This window comes from Alternaria postmessia, assembly GCF_024291825.1.
Source record: "Alternaria postmessia strain BMP 2775 chromosome Unknown scaffold_20, whole genome shotgun sequence".
NCBI lineage: Eukaryota > Fungi > Ascomycota > Dothideomycetes > Pleosporales > Pleosporaceae > Alternaria > Alternaria postmessia.
The window spans coordinates 67760-84157 of NW_026260093.1; the positions used below are offsets into that span (position 1 = coordinate 67760).

General features: G+C 49.4%; 8 protein-coding genes across 8 annotated transcripts; 5 read left to right on the forward strand and 3 right to left on the reverse strand.

The window, feature by feature from the left end:
* Positions 1–118: 118 nt before the first annotated feature.
* On the forward strand, positions 119–1245 carry J4E82_004266 (uncharacterized protein; the record flags this gene model as incomplete). The annotated part of the gene is made up of 3 exons (XM_051730545.1): positions 119–146; positions 197–1076; positions 1131–1245. The coding sequence occupies 3 exons, from the start codon at positions 119–121 to the stop codon at positions 1243–1245; spliced, it is 1023 nt and encodes a 340-aa protein (XP_051589594.1).
* Positions 1246–1920: 675 nt separating this feature from the next.
* Positions 1921–3340, forward strand: J4E82_004267 (uncharacterized protein; the record flags this gene model as incomplete). Its single annotated transcript, XM_051730546.1, has 2 exons — positions 1921–2436; positions 2486–3340. 2 exons carry the CDS (start codon positions 1921–1923, stop codon positions 3338–3340), a joined length of 1371 nt encoding a protein of 456 aa, XP_051589595.1.
* A 26-nt stretch (positions 3341–3366) lies between these two features.
* On the reverse strand, positions 3367–5568 carry J4E82_004268 (uncharacterized protein; the record flags this gene model as incomplete). Its single annotated transcript, XM_051730547.1, has 3 exons — positions 3367–4337; positions 4391–4649; positions 4705–5568. 3 exons carry the CDS (start codon positions 5566–5568, stop codon positions 3367–3369), a joined length of 2094 nt encoding a protein of 697 aa, XP_051589596.1.
* A 2803-nt stretch (positions 5569–8371) lies between these two features.
* Positions 8372–9261, reverse strand: J4E82_004269 (uncharacterized protein; the record flags this gene model as incomplete). The annotated part of the gene is made up of 4 exons (XM_051730548.1): positions 8372–8528; positions 8581–8601; positions 8669–8788; positions 8888–9261. 4 exons carry the CDS (start codon positions 9259–9261, stop codon positions 8372–8374), a joined length of 672 nt encoding a protein of 223 aa, XP_051589597.1.
* Positions 9262–10118: 857 nt separating this feature from the next.
* Positions 10119–11051, forward strand: J4E82_004270 (putative secondary metabolism biosynthetic enzyme; the record flags this gene model as incomplete). Its single annotated transcript, XM_051730549.1, has 2 exons — positions 10119–10413; positions 10465–11051. The coding sequence occupies 2 exons, from the start codon at positions 10119–10121 to the stop codon at positions 11049–11051; spliced, it is 882 nt and encodes a 293-aa protein (XP_051589598.1).
* Positions 11052–11804: 753 nt separating this feature from the next.
* On the reverse strand, positions 11805–13158 carry J4E82_004271 (uncharacterized protein; the record flags this gene model as incomplete). Its single annotated transcript, XM_051730550.1, has 3 exons — positions 11805–12500; positions 12552–12943; positions 12990–13158. 3 exons carry the CDS (start codon positions 13156–13158, stop codon positions 11805–11807), a joined length of 1257 nt encoding a protein of 418 aa, XP_051589599.1.
* A 1263-nt stretch (positions 13159–14421) lies between these two features.
* Positions 14422–15030, forward strand: J4E82_004272 (uncharacterized protein; the record flags this gene model as incomplete). Its single annotated transcript, XM_051730551.1, has 2 exons — positions 14422–14454; positions 14518–15030. 2 exons carry the CDS (start codon positions 14422–14424, stop codon positions 15028–15030), a joined length of 546 nt encoding a protein of 181 aa, XP_051589600.1.
* Positions 15031–15256: 226 nt separating this feature from the next.
* J4E82_004273 (uncharacterized protein) lies at positions 15257–16359 on the forward strand (the record flags this gene model as incomplete). The annotated part of the gene is made up of 3 exons (XM_051730552.1): positions 15257–15265; positions 15399–15936; positions 15989–16359. 3 exons carry the CDS (start codon positions 15257–15259, stop codon positions 16357–16359), a joined length of 918 nt encoding a protein of 305 aa, XP_051589601.1.
* Between the last annotated feature and the right edge of the window lie 39 nt (positions 16360–16398).

Here is a 16398-nt window from a genome sequence, read left to right on the forward strand (position 1 = left end):
AACCTACGGGACCCTGGTGCCAAACATAAAGTAAGTCTTTGATTACTCTTACGTGCATGCATAGTCATCTTGAATACACCTGATCAGAAGGATACGCTCGAACTTCATGCCAAACACAATGACAGGTACTACAATAGAATGGTTTGGTATGGTTCAGTGGCATCTATACGATAAGATGGAACGCTGACTTCAGTAGGTGCGACAACATTTCGCCTTCGAACCAGCGGGATTACTATCTTTCTGGACACGTGGCTCGACCGGCCCTCCGTATTGCCGCGATATTTGGCTGTTGACAACGTGAACGAAGCGGATTACATCTTCATCTCTCATGCCCACTTCGACCACCTTCCAGGAGCCGATCGCATCGCGATTAAAACTGGAGCCATCGTTGTTGCAAATTGCGAAGCTATCAATCTCCTTCGTTCCGCTGGCGTTCCGGATGAGCAACTTATGCCTGTATCTGGCGGAGAACGTATACCGCTCTTCACGCGTACTGTGAGGGATCAAGCAAAGCGCGGCAAGGTTCCAACAGCCAAAGCTCTTCCAGACCAGCCGAAAATGCCTGATCATTCTCTCGCTTCTCTTGCAGTACATGTCTGGCCATCACTACATGCTTTTATGCCCAATCCTCATCCCGATCTGATGGACACTGCAGTTGTGTACACTGGAGAAGCCTCTCCTTATACGTGCACTTTGGACATTACCAATGGAATGAAGTATGGCCTCTTACAATTAGATAAGCTCGTACCAAAGGACAAGATGAATGACGGGATGCGTTCGTTCCTTGACTATGTCCACGACAGGAGCACCAATCTCTTCTCACATTGCGATGGTGGCCAGCTCATGTTCAATATAATCATCAATGGTAGCGCAATCCTGTGGAACGCTCATCTAGGTACCTATGAGGGTGTCATCTCGAGAGTAGAGCCCAAGCCGAAGATTGCGCTTCTTGCTATCGCTGGGAGAGCGAATCACGATGGACGTCCCTTCAATGGATCGGCTGCACAGTTTGCTGTAAAGCAAGTTCGGTGGCTCGATCAACCGGAAACAGTGATCTGGTGTCTGCACGACGATAGGTAAGTCGATCAATATTGCTGCATTGGAGGGATTACGGCTGATCGCTGGTCCAGTTGCATTGCACCATACAAAGTAGATGTCACAGGAGCTACGACAAGCGTAGAGAAGGAGACAACCTCTAGCGTACTGAGCCTAATGCCTGGGCAATGCACAAACCTAGACATCTAGCTATGGGCCACTGTACATCAGTATTTAGTCATTCTTGTATGGAAGTCGAGATATTTTAAAGTTGATCCGCTGATGCCATTGCTCGGGCATGTCAGAGGGAATTGAACCTCATAGTGAAAGTCTGTGTTTCATAGTCGCAGTGTATGTGCAACTTCCCTCACGCAAGAACAAGGGTAGCTCCTACCTCCACTACCCCAATCGGCGTCATGTGTTCAATGTTGTGCATACGTTCCTTGCAACTGCCCTGCAAGAATGGATACACACCTCCGGCTGCCGGTCAAACATAGACGCCGATGCATCGCTGTTCGCTGTGGATGGTCTGGCAATCGTTGTGCGAAGCCGAGTAAAGTGACGGGGATGTCTGTGGGGCCGGCGGCTCATGGTGGGACCAATGAACATCTCCGGACTCGACAATTCATTACCACATGGCGTGCACTCCACACAGAGTGTCCAGCATGGGCCGACACAGTCGGTCATAGTGATTGAGTAACCCCGCGTTTGACAACGTATATGCTAGGCTACTGAATCGTCGAAGTGCGGGTTAGTCGGTGGTTGTTGAAGCCGGGGTAGTGGAAGACGGCCACTCCAAGTTTATAATCATTCGCGTGTCCACAATCCTTCCATCTGCCCGTTATCTATCAACAATTTTCTCCAAATCTGTTCTCGTCTCTCGAAATGGCCGATTTTAAAGTTGTCATCGTTGGCGGCGGCCTGGCAGGTGCTCTCTTAGCGAACGGTCTCCGAAACAATGGCGTCCAAGTCATGGTCTACGAGCGTGATAGAGCGGACTCCAATCGAGAGGGCTACCAAATCCGATTAGGACCTGGATCTCAGGCAGGCTTTCGCGCATGCTTGACTGATGACCACATTGGCAAGATAAGTGCTAAACTTGGAAAGTCCTCCGGGGCACAAGCAACAGCGCCTTCCCTTTTCAACACGAACTTCCAAGAAATCGTCGACTTAACGCAGTTGCCTACTTATTCAAAGTCAGCTGGTATCAACAGGGTCGTCTTAAGAGACATACTGCTTGAGCCGATAAAGAAGAGCGGCTTGATCAAGTATGGAAAGGGGTTTGACCACTACGAGATTATCACTGAGAAGACTGGCAAAGAGAGGGTTAAGGTCTACTTCTCCGACGGTACTGACGATGTGTGCGATGTGCTCGTAGGAGCTGATGGGGCGAACTCCAAGGTTGGTGTGACGTAATGTTAGGGTAGATGAAGGGTTAACGGTTATACAGGTAAACAGGCAGCTTGGCTTGAACAACATCAAGCTTTTAGATAGCCACTGGGCTTTCCTAACGAAGGGGAACCTCCCATTCAATCGCATGATGAGCCTGCCTCCCAAATTGCGTCAAGGACCTGTCATCGTCTTCGCCGGAAGTATGTCATTCTACTATGCTCTGTATCTCCCAGAAGTGGAGGTGGCGGACGAACACCACAAGGGCGTCAACGAAAAGGTTGCGTTGCAATATAACGAGTCGGAAGCATCTTTCTACTGGGGTTTGGTTGTCCCAGTCGACAAAATTCCCTTCAAGGAAGTCTCGGAGGTCAAAGACCACAGAAAGGTTTGTCGCGATGCGATCAAGGAATGGGCGCCGGAGTTCCATAGGATGATCGACATCAGAGACGATGAGTCCGGTGACACCAATATGCTCGTTACGCAACTACGTGCTAGTACACAACCCAGAACGGATTGGCGGTTACGAGCTCAGGAGGAGGGAGATGGCAAGGGAGATCCCCGGGTGTGGGTGATAGGAGATGCCATGCATGCTATGCAACCCAATCGCGGCCAGGGAGGTAACCAGGCGCTGGCGGATTGTGCCGACGCACTTCCTCGGCTGCTTCATTTGAATTCATTAGCTAGTGTCGGCCCAGAACACCCGACATATGAAGAAGTGAAGGATGCGTGCGAAAAGTACGAAAGAGCCATGATACCGCGAGCTTTCTCTTGGGTTCGGAAGAGCGGAGGAACTAGCTTTCCCAGCATAAATCTGGATGGCTTCCTGGGTGTTGTGGTACATTATGTGGCTAAGCTGGTCATGCCACTGCTGAAGTTATATCTAATCGTCTTGCCACAGAAGGACGGAGAATGAAGCCTATCTGGGTCATGACGGATACCTCACATACCCCTTGGCATCCTTCCTTGACTCATTTGTGCAAAGCAGCCTACGAGATCCTCCGAGATGCCTCGCCAAGGTCTCTGAGATCGCAAGATGTTCCCTGCATCAGCTAGTAATCTTTGACTGCTCTCAGTGCTGTTTAATATGCCGATACCTGTGATATGTACTCTCGAGCCCTCGCCGTCTCTTGCCCATGCAGTTATGTCGATCTTTTCTTTGATCTTGTCTAGACGAACTAGATCCCCTGACGTATCCTTTTGGCCCAGTATTTGGTCATAGAGAAGTATGTAGGTGACAGCGATAGCGAACGAAAGGGTTGCATAATATGCAGGATAACGATCATTCCGAGTGAACGCGTAAATCTGAGCTGCGTGCCACAAGCAGATCCTAGCTGTATCCAGGTTGCGTCGCAAATACTCTTTCAGTCTTTCCCTTGTCTTTTGCATTTCAGCGAGGTTCGCTTGCCATCCTACTGAGGCGTAAATCATCCGTAGTGGGATGTTCCTTAGTATAGAAATGACGTGCACAACTGGGTCGTACATGGTATGATCGCCAGCATGGCATGAGAGATGTGTAGATGTGATGGCGTCTTCAATCCTTTGGTCCAAGTATGTAATGTCATCTGGAGAGACTCCAGAGGATAGCAGACTATCTCGATTGGAGTTGACATCTTGTTCTTGTAGAGCGATCGCCAGTTCGGGCCTCAATAGGGCGCTCAAGCGCCGTGAAGATCGCACCTGGTCCAAAATAGCTCTCTCGTCAGCGTACAGACTTAAGATTTGAATATTGCTGGCGAAGTGATCGAATCTTGACGCTTGGTTGTCGGAGGCTTCGTGACGCTTCTGCTCATTCCATGATCTCTCAGAGCGACAGTTCCAGACAACATGAGTGCAAGGCAAGCGCTGGGCGAAATCTGTAACTCTGAAGAGCGGACGCTGGTCGAACAAGATCAACTGAAAACATTCTAGTGCTATTCGAGGTGTCAAAAGGTTATCTTAATAATATTTCCATCGTTCGACTTACTGTATACGCAGTGAACGAGACGAACAACTTCTTCGCCTTGCAACCATGGCATCCATCCGTGATCCAAATTTTGGTCTACTACAAAGTCCTCGCTGTCAGGAGCACCTGCGCGAGTGGATAGAGAGCGGCACAAGTTCGTGATCATATTTCGCTCTCGCTGCAACACAGCATGGTCTGATTTGCGGCCAGATGCGAGAAGTCCTACATCCCGCAGAAGCACGCTCTGAGCAAAGGAGATCTCGGTTCGTCTTGTAAAGACCTAGAGATCCCAAGGGCGTCAGATTTCACAGCTTTGATCTGGCATGCAAACTTACATGAACTTTGACAGCTTTCCGTAGCAAGTAGTGAAGGACTGTAGTATACGTAGGTGCGTCTTTCACTTCAGAGTACTGACTTCCAATGGCGGCGACTGCTATCAGAAGGACTCCGCATATGTCACCTCTTTCAACCCTGACTGGATGCAAAAAGGGAAGGTATGGATCGAAATACTCGAAGTACAACTCTACAAAAGCATGGAGCATCCGAGAGTGAGGAAAGAGCATGTCGTCATGACCGCGTTCCGAGATGTAGAAGGAGCGTGCATCTGTGTAGGCTTTTGTAGGTATTGCGCTTACATGACCGAAAATCTCAGCGCCTACAATTTGTAATGTATTTTCTTCGAGCATAGGAAACGACGGGCACGAGCGCGTCAGATGAGAATCTACTGTACCTGCAGTCTTGCCCAAGACCCTCCTGTGGGCCTCAACAGTAATGTGTGATTCGACCTCAGGTCTCGGAAGTTTGTCATTATTAGTGGGCTCTATAGCGACCATATTGCCATAACTGGATATGTAGGAATCTGATATGCCTGACTCGAGTGTGCATGGTATCTGAAAGGAAGTTTCGTTCACTGGGATCATCCAGGCGAGTGGTAAGTTGAAGTCGGTAGACAACCCATTGAAGTAGTTTATTCCGTTTGAAGGAAAGTTCGTGGGTAATTCGGAATCCAATCTGTCTCCAGAGCCAGATATATGCGAAAGACCAGACCAGTCTGTGCCGTGCATTCCCTCAGATAGGGTATCGCCCATGGGGATAGATATGGGGGACCGACGTAGCAGCGCAGCATCGGTAATTTGCGACGTTGTCTCAAGGGAGACAGTTGTGGATCCTGGATCTGAACTGAAGTCAGGCGGCGCCATGTCAGTTCCATGTTCGTGAACGATTTCGAACGATGCGTGGTTCGCGAGAGTATTGCTTGTTGGAGGAGCAAGAGCGGCGCCCTCGGATTGATCATCGTTGAATTTGCATGAAAGATCCTTCCGATGGCATCTTGTACAGGGATTCTGACCATAGCAGCGCTGCTTTGCTTTCACACAAGAAGCACATGCTCGTGAGGCTCTTTTTCTATCACTCTGTGGGTGTTCAGTCCGAGCGTGGGTGAGACGATGCCGATAGAGCGTATCGCTCCGGGATGTTAGTCATTTGCTACAACACTGAAAGGAAGCTGATTCACATACCTCCTTGAGAAGGATTTCGAGCATAGCCTACAGTTGAAAGGTTTTGAGCCTGTATGACGAAGAAGATGACGCTGAAGGTGACCATTGCGCTGGAAGGTCTCGGCGCAATATCTGCACGTCAATGCAGTTGACTGAGTTGACATACTCGTGTGGCTCGCGTCGTTTTGTGGATTCTGGATGCATGTCTGTATGGTAAGCTCATCGAGCGTGAGCGCTTCCAACCAAAGAACTTATCGGGGCCGGCAGTCTCCGGAACGCTCGGTTAATAAGATACTACTTGAACTGTGATACTAATGTGAACAGCGCCTCCACTGAAGACGACGCAGAAGGCGAAGAGCGAGCAGCTGGTGTCGTGGGATTGGTTGAGGCGGTACCGCGGCCGCGACAGAGTAGAGAAAGTCAGATGGTAGCCTATGGCATCTGCGGCCCCTTGCAGGGATGGTGCGGGGTTCTCGATCGATTGAGCATAGCGTCGGTGTTTCGAACGCCGACACGCTTGCATCTCCAATGCTGCCCAAGATTAGGACTCGCTCAAGCCATCAAATCCCCATCGTTTCGTACACCTTTTCACAGACGCATTGCGTGTCCATCCGGAATTGGGTTACTGACATCGATACAACTACAATCTGATTAGTGATGATATAACGATGACTATCTAGCGGTCGTCGGTATCTAGGTAGAGTTGAGTCCATCACATCAATGGAATTGCTCATTGGCGAGCGCGAGACGGCTTCTGAACTGCGAATCAGATGTCTTCACATTGCAAATGTGACCCACTTATGCGATCATTCAACAAGAGTCTTTTGGTCCATTGAATATGACACTGTGCAACAGTCTCTCAGGATCGATCTGTTAATCTACATTGTTTCTCAACATTCCATCATACTTTGTGCATGACCGGCAGTTCAAGGTCGTTTATTACTTTCCAACACCCCCAGATCAACTTCTCTCAATATGCTTCGCACACCTGTTCCAGAGACCATGTCGGGGATACGAGCGCATATGTTGGCATCATCGAATGCGGATCAAGACGCAAATTCCGACGTGTCAGCAATATTCGATGAGCTCACTGTAGAACTACGATCGCAACCAAAGAGCTCGAGCGAGATAAGGCAATCCGCTTATTTGCAACACAAAGCGGACTTTCAAGAACTGGTCACCAAAGGCGCCAGGCTCTTTAAGCTGATGATCGCCGAATCGACGAGCTCCGCACAAAGCAGCTTCACCGATGTTGAAGACCTCCAAAGATGGGGTTACGACACATACAATTACAACGATACGTCCGAGCTACGAGGTATCGATAGCGTTCTGGATACCATTGAGGTAAGTAAAAAATTCACGCGATTACTTAGCCCGAATATACCTGTCAGCCATACACACAAGACACCGGTGGTTGTCGAAGGGATGTTATTTCCAGCGACCAACGCGCTCTTATGCCAAGTCATAAATACATCAGATGGGATCATAGTTGCTTACGACAATTTTACCGCACAAGGCGTGAACGGGCGTAAAGGATCGCGTGTGCCACCTCTAAACCACTGGTCAGATATAGCGTACCTCCAATGGTTGTCAAAAGCCGAGCCGGATTCCAACTTGCGTTTTGTACTTAGGTATAATGTGATGAATGATGGGACTTGCTTTGCCTTGGACTTTATGGAATCACACTGCGGTTTCGCATTAACACAGTGGCCAGGAACGACGTATTACCCAGGATCCAACGAGTTCAACGCGTTGTTAGGGTCGCCCAATGGTCAAGGTGTGGCTCATATGCTCATCCAGCATCGAAAGCAGCTAGGCCACAAGGCGGTCGAGAAAGTTATTGTTTCTTTCATTGCTTGCCGCGGCAAAATGCTGCTATTTCATTTCCAGGATGTGGAGGAGACGTCACGCCACGACGCCTGTTCATAAGCGACACTCAACAGTGCCAAAACGAAGGCTGAGTCTGATCGCTTCAGCGTCACAACCATGTTAGAGAACGAAGAAACATTATTTAAGAACGTGTTAGCTTAGAAACAGAAAGCGAGCGAGCCCAAGGAAGATCGAGATGGCGACATCCTGCGCTAATCTTAAATCGGTGGAACCAGTCACCGACAACTCTTGTAGAACATCACCAACAATTCAGAGCTTTTGAACTTGCGTCAACATGTAGTTGGGGTGCGTTCTGATGATCATCTACCAGTCTGAAGTGTTTTTGTATACTCCCATACCCAGGAACTCCATGCGCAATGGATAACAAGATAAGTGTCTAGGGACGGAGTGGCCTCGGACCTGAACATTGAGGGAGAATATCAGATTGAGCGATGCGTTGACTCGGAGCCGCATAGGAAATTTTATGTAATTAACGCTGGGTGAGCAATACCTGCACATAGACCACTGTCATCATGTCAAGATTTGAGTCGTATGGACGGGGACAACAGGAGTAGAATGGAAGGTGTATTGCGCCTCAAAGTGGCTAATGCATGATTGCACTGGCGTCAAAGATAATTTACAAGCCGGACTTGACTCGATTATCTTTCTTCGCATCCTCTTCAAGACTTTCAGCCCACTGGCTAACTGTCTTCACTTCATCTACTATAAGCGGCCAGATCAGGTTCTTTCCTGCATCGTGGTGGGCAGGCGAATGACCAGCCGTGGCGTCAGACCTAATGACAACACATCAGTCACGTACTATCATATAGAGCTATCACAACTTACAGTATCGTCACATGGTATCCACTATAATCAGCAAGGTCAGTGTCTGAACTTCATTGTGCGAATCTATTGCGGAAACAATGTGACTTACAGTTCTCTTCCATACCTTGCGGTGGATTCAAGGCATGTACTTGCAATCATTCCTGCCATTACTAAATGGGTAATTTCACGTTGGTGTAGCTGGTAGTCGAGGTCGGTATTCGCAAATCCACTGATCGATATCGTTAGTCCAATGGTGATCATGTGAGCCAACGAAGAACGTTTCTCGTCCTGACATCCAATCATAGGAACGCAACGTGATTGCACTTACCTACTATTCCAGTGTTTACTGACTACAACGTCTTTATTTCCGACGTCTGGCTCTAGTCCGGGATAGATCTCGGCTCCCCAACTCCCTTCCTGGAGCAGCCTATGCTGGCTCACTCCAGATGTTGTTGGGTTCATGTGGAGCCATCCCTGGTAGTTACCTTCCTTCCATTGCTGATGCAAAGAATAGTAGATCGGTATGCCGGCCTTGCGAGCTGCTTTGACGACCTCTTGTAAATGGTCCAAAGTGTTCGTCTTGGCCATGGATTCGCTGACAAAAGGGTTGATCTTTCCCTCAGGGTGAAGAAATTCATTGTAAACGTCGATGAGAACTAGAGCAGTTCTATCCACAGGGCTGGATGAGCTTGGAGATGCCATTTCGTAGTAGCTTGATAGAGTATTGGCGCAGCTGATGAGAGTGCTCGTTATGTTTCGAATAAGCTGAGAGATGTGCGTCTCTTAAAAGCGTTCCTTTATCCATCTACTACTGGTGAATCACATCGTTGCTTCCTCGGTACTGGAGAAAATGCGTAGAGCTGCCAGTCTCGCATGACAAACCGATCATTCATCATGCGCTCGCTAATACATTTACTTACCGGATCACAGGCTTTAGTGTTATACCGGCATCCGTGGCTATTGAATGTTCTTGAGTGAGCTTCGCAGAGCTTATCGAATAAGCGTCATGTCGTAGCACCGGCAACGCTGCTCTCGACCGTTAGAGCTGGCTGGGATAACCACCGAATCATTGGAAAGCTAAGCAGAAAGGCGGGGCTGAAGAAGCTAGGATTGCCTCATCCCAAGCTTGTAAAAATTCGAAATTTGTTCAGTAAACAATCGGGGTTGATGAAGCCTCAGTGCGGCGGGTTTGAGACAGATTAATAATCTAATGAGCTAGCCACGACGAACCTAGCGCGACCCATGACATTCAGCACGTACCAATCGGACATATAACCGGACGTTTTTTGTTGGAAGTCGAGTATGATGCGTGATACATCGGGATTTGAGAAGTACCGCCGGCCGGACTGGAGGCAGTTCTTGATCAATCGTGGCAAAAGAGCATCAACACTCACGAAATGAGATGGAAAGTTACGAAAAAAGGGGTGAATGAGGCAAAGTTGTAGATGTGGACTTGGAATACATAATGATATCTGAGGTGAGCACATGAAATAGTGGCACATCAACAGTTTACAGTCGCTCGCCTCGCCTCAGAGATCGCCTACTACACAACCTCCAGAATGAACTTTTCGTGGCAGTCCATCTGCCTCACGGCATTCGGCATTTTCTCAGCAGCTCGCGCGCTGGAGTTACCGGAATACGCTGGGTTGAAGACATCGCTGAACAACAGCATACTCGAAGTCACTCTTCATAACTCAAAGTCGCTTCGCAACCTCTGGGATCAAGACACGCAGGATGGATTGACTGATCTCGTCGGAAGGCTTCAGAAAGACAACGAAACCAAGGTTGTCATCTTCAAGAGCGATGTTCCCCGATACTTCATGGGTCATCTTGACTTGACATTGCCCAACCTTCGTACGTATCGATTCCTCATGTTAACATACTTATGACTGATGTCTGTTGTAGCTGAAGTTGTTCCCGCTTTCAGCAGGCTCATATATAATATTTCGCAGCTTCCCCAGGTTACGATTGGCGCAGTGGAAGGTAGAGCGCGAGGTGCTGGAAACGAGCTTCTCGTTTCACTTGACATGAGATTCGCGGTCAAGAACGACACTCTATTCGGACAGCCAGAAGTTGGCAGTGGTACCATTCCTGGAGGCGGCGGATCTCAGTTCCTTCCGGGGTTGATCGGCCGTGGACTGGCCATGGAATACATCCTTAGCGCTAACGACATCAACGCCGTAGATGCGGAGAGAATTGGCTGGATCAACAAGGCTTTCGATTCTTCAGCAGAGATGTACAAGTACATCGACGGACTCACCACGCGTTTCGCTTTGTTTCCACAAGGAGGATTATCAGCCGGTAAGACTGCGATCAATCGTCGTACCACGCCAACGCTCGAAGACCTTCAAGGAGATGTGAGCTTGTTTCTCGAACGTATCGAAGATCCTATCGTTCAAGAGTTGACGGCCAAAGGATCAGCTGGAAACGAAACATCGGCTTTCGAATTAGAGCTCAACCTTGGAGAAAATATCTTGACCCTGTACCAGTAGAGGAGCGGAACGGTGGCCCGATTTGAGTGGCCCGAGGGTAGTGCAAAAGGAGTATTTGGTTACAGTGAATCCCACTGAGCGGTTCCGGTGGAGCTGTTTGCTCTATGGCGCATGTGTCAATATTATCGTTACCAGCTCTTCAAACTGATCTGTACACAAATTACAAGTTTACATATCAGTCACAAGTCGTTGTCGTCTTTTTCGTTTGAAATGTCTTCAAATGCGTCAACACGCAGACCGAAGATGCAGTAGACGTTCAATTCTTGGTTGCATGTAAACTTCCGCCGTTCACGTCCGTCCCGTTCCTGCAGCGCATACTCCTAGCAAGCGTAAACATCTCGCTAGTTCACTAGTCTTTTAAGCCATCTGCGCATTTGACCATCTGCGATAACGGTAATTTTCGCGTTACCATTACAGATTGATGCTGGACGAATGCACAGTCGGGAGATTTGGTGCGTAGCTGCGATGGCGAGTGGGATGCGCTATGAGCCGGCTGGGTGGGAATCGCGAAGAAGACGCGCTATCGGAAGATCGGAAGTGAAGGTTTGCCGCTAGGTAAGTCATTTCATCTTCACTCTCCCGAGGTCACTCTCTGCTCATCACTCTTGCCATCCAACACTCCGTTTCATTACACATTTCATTATACATATCATCGATTTTCATTGGAGATGGCCACGCAGTGTGTGAATACATCTATCTAAACACGTGCACTCACTCGACAAAGTCTGTCCGTTGCCGCTTAACGCGTTGTTACTAAAAGTAGGAGCGCGGCCGCTTGCTCCCAGTCTCGAAGGTGCCGCCGGTGCTGATGGGATAGATGCCTAGCTTCTCGATTTCCATCTTGAGCGCATCATTCTCCGCCTTGAGCTTCCGAACCTCACGATCTTTAATAGCAGCCTCCATTTTTAACTTCAGAATCTCTATCCCCTGCTCTTCAAGCTTGTCTTCAGTATCTGGTAGGCTGGTCGTGGTTATATCGTTGTGATCCATCACGATCTCCTGTTTAATACTCTCGTGTTGAGCTGGAAACGTGAGAGTACAAGGGTCTTGGAGCCGAGGATCAAGACTGTTATTGACGGTCATCGTTGGTAGATTGAATGGGCGCTTTGGCAGTGGGAGCGGCTGTTGAGATTGGACATTTGGGACGAACAAGGATCGTTCGGCAGTGGTAATGAATACTGAGCGGGGTCTTCGCTCCGTATCCATGATCCTGGCTGTCATCGCCTGTGGGTTGGGTCGGCCGTTATAGAAGGCTTTCACAACTGGATGATCTGGCTTTGCGATTATGATACCGTTGGGGCCGCGTGTTCTGTCCAGGACACCAATGTCACACAATATGGCCAGCTCTCGATCTTCAGGACGTATCTGTCGGTCTTGGAGGGTCTTTGGGTGGTGTGGAATGCTGTGTCCCTGGTACCATTGAGCGGTGCAATATAATAGTGGACAGCTCTGTTAACAAGGTTAACTAGCACCCTGCTGCACATCTTTGGCGAATCTTACCTCATGCTTGTGGCGGCCTGTTCCACAGACCTGGCATTTCTTTCCGCAAGACGTTGCTGAACCGCCCGCGCGGATGGAATGCGCTTTCCAACAGACTTTACAGCACTCCTGCCTGAAGAAGCGGGTGCCAAAGACAGTGGGTAGAGCGAGCTGATCATAGTATATCCCGGCTGGAGGAAAATACCGCTCGACCGGATACCTCAACTCATGTGCATTGTTTCCCACCAGCGGCGGAAGAGGCGCAGGAGTCTCGATACGCAGGAGGGACGGGGAGTCGCCTACAGGCAGATCACATTGAGCAGCTGGTGGTTCGCTCTTGATGCCTATCGGCTGCTTGTTGGCGCCAGTCGGCTCTCGACACTGGTCGACTTGATGATCGACTTCAATGGGTTCTTCTGGGTGTCACTAAAGTCTATGGCAGTGATAGGAAGTACTCACGGTAAGACTGTATCAACTGCCGGCGCGTATCGTGTATGTAATTCTCGGAGGTTGCGGTCTCACTCTGCTCTCGTATCTCACCTTCCTCGGACACAGGACCTTCAGGATTTACGGCGAGCGCAGGCGAACTCGGGTCATACAGTGGTTTCATGACGTACAAGTGCGCCATTTTGACTTTGTGGGATTGGCAATGCGCGTGTGCGTGGGTTGTTGTGGGTGTACGTGTTCAGTGTTGACAACGACGTGCTGAGGCCTATTGTTTTGTTGACTTGTACACACCCGATCGGGTAGGTGCGTCTCTCACTCAAAGCCACGTGATATTCCAATATGAGCTGTCATACTAGGTAATTGCCACGTCAGTATACGAAGGCGCGATGAACTCCTCGGGTGAAGGAGGACCAGGTTGAACAAACCGGTATGAGCAGTGAAGGAAAGAGGCGACATGCTGTGTCCAGTTCACGCCAAGATACCATGACTAGATGTATCTGTTCTGAATTTATCCTCATTCCTCAGAGTCGATATCATCGTTTATCGGTAGATCTCATCCTCGAAAACGAACGAGCCTGTCGCAAGATTGCTGACAATTGAACGCCGTATATCTGCCTGGCCATTACTACGTCAGGCGCGTAGTCAAAAACAGGGCGATGTTTCATCGATTCCTGAATGCCTTACATCAGTAATCGGCGATCTTTGTTATGTAGATGCGGTTCCTCATTCAGATTCTCTCTCTTCCGTCATGTTCACCTCCCTTTTGAGACATTGACACAAACGGATAAGCAATGATACTGTTCTAATCTTGTCTTAATCGACACTGACATAGGCAGCTACTCTCGTCTTTCCTTCAATTATGAATCACACGAAAATAGCGCGAGCACCTTGCCAATGCTTGTGTTGAACTGCATGCACTGCATAGATCTCTTCGATCTCGTCGCGCATCATCTTAGGCAACACGTCCACTTATATACATGACATGAACTGGATTATTCGAACCTGTGAGGGCTAACGCAAATAATCAACGGGATCGCCTTGCATTTTTGAAGAAGACAACTATAACCACGACACGTGAGATGGAGATAATAGCGTGAAAATTCTCGATCCTGGAACGTTAAGTTTGGAAACGACCTTTGTCCCCGTTGGCCATGCGGTACACGTCCGGGAACTCGTGCGGCAAGCTAACCTTCTACAGGCATTTCGATAACTTGTAAACATAAATAACGAGAAAACAAGTGGCGAAGGGTCGCGGAGCTTGGAAATACCCGGGAGTGTGCGACAAGGCGCTAACGCAGGTGGGAACCTGGCTGCACGTGAGTGTTCGTACCCAATGCTTCTTCGTCTTCACGCCGCCATATCTTGAGTAGTCGCTACCATATAAACCCGTATTGGGAACTTTGAGAATATGGCAGTGGAGCGGAATCACGATCCGTCTGGCGCAATGGTCGACACCCAGAGAAATATCCCTGCCAATGTAAGCCCTTCACGGTCACTACTGATGAGAAACAAAACGATAAACACTGACCGAACATCATAGCAGCGCGTTCCAGATCCCACGTTGAACAACACGAGCAGTGTATTGCCGAGGAATGAGATAAAGCTCGAGCTTCGTCCCTCCTACCCGTTGACCACCACCCATTACGGCGAATGCATATACCTCTCAGAGTACCAAAAACGTCCTCCTAGCAAAGCCGACGAAGCCTCTCCCAACTCTTCTCTTTCCGCGCCTCTCCAGAGTCACCATAACTTACCGCCTACGCCCTGTCAAGATCCTATTTCGCCCTCACTCTCCCACAATCTCATCACCAAAGAAGACTATGAGAGTATGGTCAAGGAAAACGTAAGGCTGAAACTTGAACTGGAGATGGCGAAGGAGACCGCCGAGAAGACCACGAAGGCATGTCGCGACCTCGCCGCGTGGACTATTTGGGAACGGAATAGATTGCTGTGCGAGCTAGCGGAGGCCAAGGAGGTGCATCGCGCTTTCGTCGATAACGAAGTCAACGAGCTCATGGCAGAGGAATCAGGCTATCTACCTTTTTGTCAGTAGAAGGTCCCGTCTATGGGTTATCTGGACATATGGCAATCGAGATCCAAGGAATTCACTGAAGTTCTGATAGTATCTTGACCATGTCGCTGTCCTTACGTGACCCCCAACTTTTGTTCGCGCTATCAACCGAGATTTTGTAGGTTGCAAACCGCAAGTAAATCTGCTGTATTGAGAACGCTTCATTGTGTTCTTGTCTTCGCCAAGCGGGGAAGGCGCGGGGTGCTTCATGGTGAGGGTGAATCAAGCCACAGCCAATTGGACAGACCTGTAGCCCCGCATTGTCGTCAAGGTCGTGATTAGACCCTCGCAACACATCAATCTCGAGATCAAAGCAAAGATTCCTCCCCAACACTGCTGCCAATCATTAGTCAAACGATATGGCACATTTCGTCCTGACACCGAAGTGGCTTGGAATGCTACGTGCGACTCGCGCTGCTACGGCAAGGGAGCCGACCGCGCCGCAACAAACAGAGTACGAAAGCAAGGCAAACGACGAGGACATGGAACATGACACCACCCACTACACAAGCGACAGCTCTGAAGACAAATCTGGCAGCAATGCCGAGCCTGAGATGCCTGCGGGCGATAGTGGACAAGACAACAGCACTGGACACGCACTACCTGGGGAGCGTTACAGCCCCATAAGAGCAAACGATGGCATCAAAGTCATCTGGAAACACGTCACCGATAAGGCCACTTTGCTGGCCACACAAGCCAAAGATGCTGTGACCGAAGCTGTCAATAAAGTCAGGGAACTTGGCTTCATCGGTACGGCAAAGGCAATCGGCGAATGGATCAAGCTACACCCATGGGAGACCGCGCTGATAGTGGTGCCTCTCGTCGCGCTCATCGCCACAGCTATAGCGCTCTCGGCTACGAGATTTGGACCAGCCGGAATCTTCGCTGGTAGGTCACAGCGAGACGTTGATCGTAAAGAGAAGACACTGATATTCCGTAGGCAGTACAGCAGCGATCATCCAGGCGGGTATCGGCAACGTCGTCGCTGGTTCGATCTTTGCGACTTGCACCAGCGCTATGATGGGCGGATCTGGAGCTCTGATAGTGTTTGGAGGAGTATGGCTTGGATCGACAGTCTTCATGGCTAGTCTTGCGGTAGCCTGGAAAAGGTGGAGAGATCGATCACAGCTTGCGATGGTACTTTCGAGGAGCGACTCACCCAAGACAGCCGCGGAAGAAGTCAAGCAAGCTGCGTCTGACGCCGTGTTTTGGACGATGTGTGCAGCAGCTTATGTGGTGTACCGGGTCAAGAGTTGGTACCGAGGACATGGGAGAGGGGATTCAACAATTCGCAAGTTGAAGAGCGAATAGGTCGACAAGGCACGCTTGACTAGACGAAGAAGATTGCGC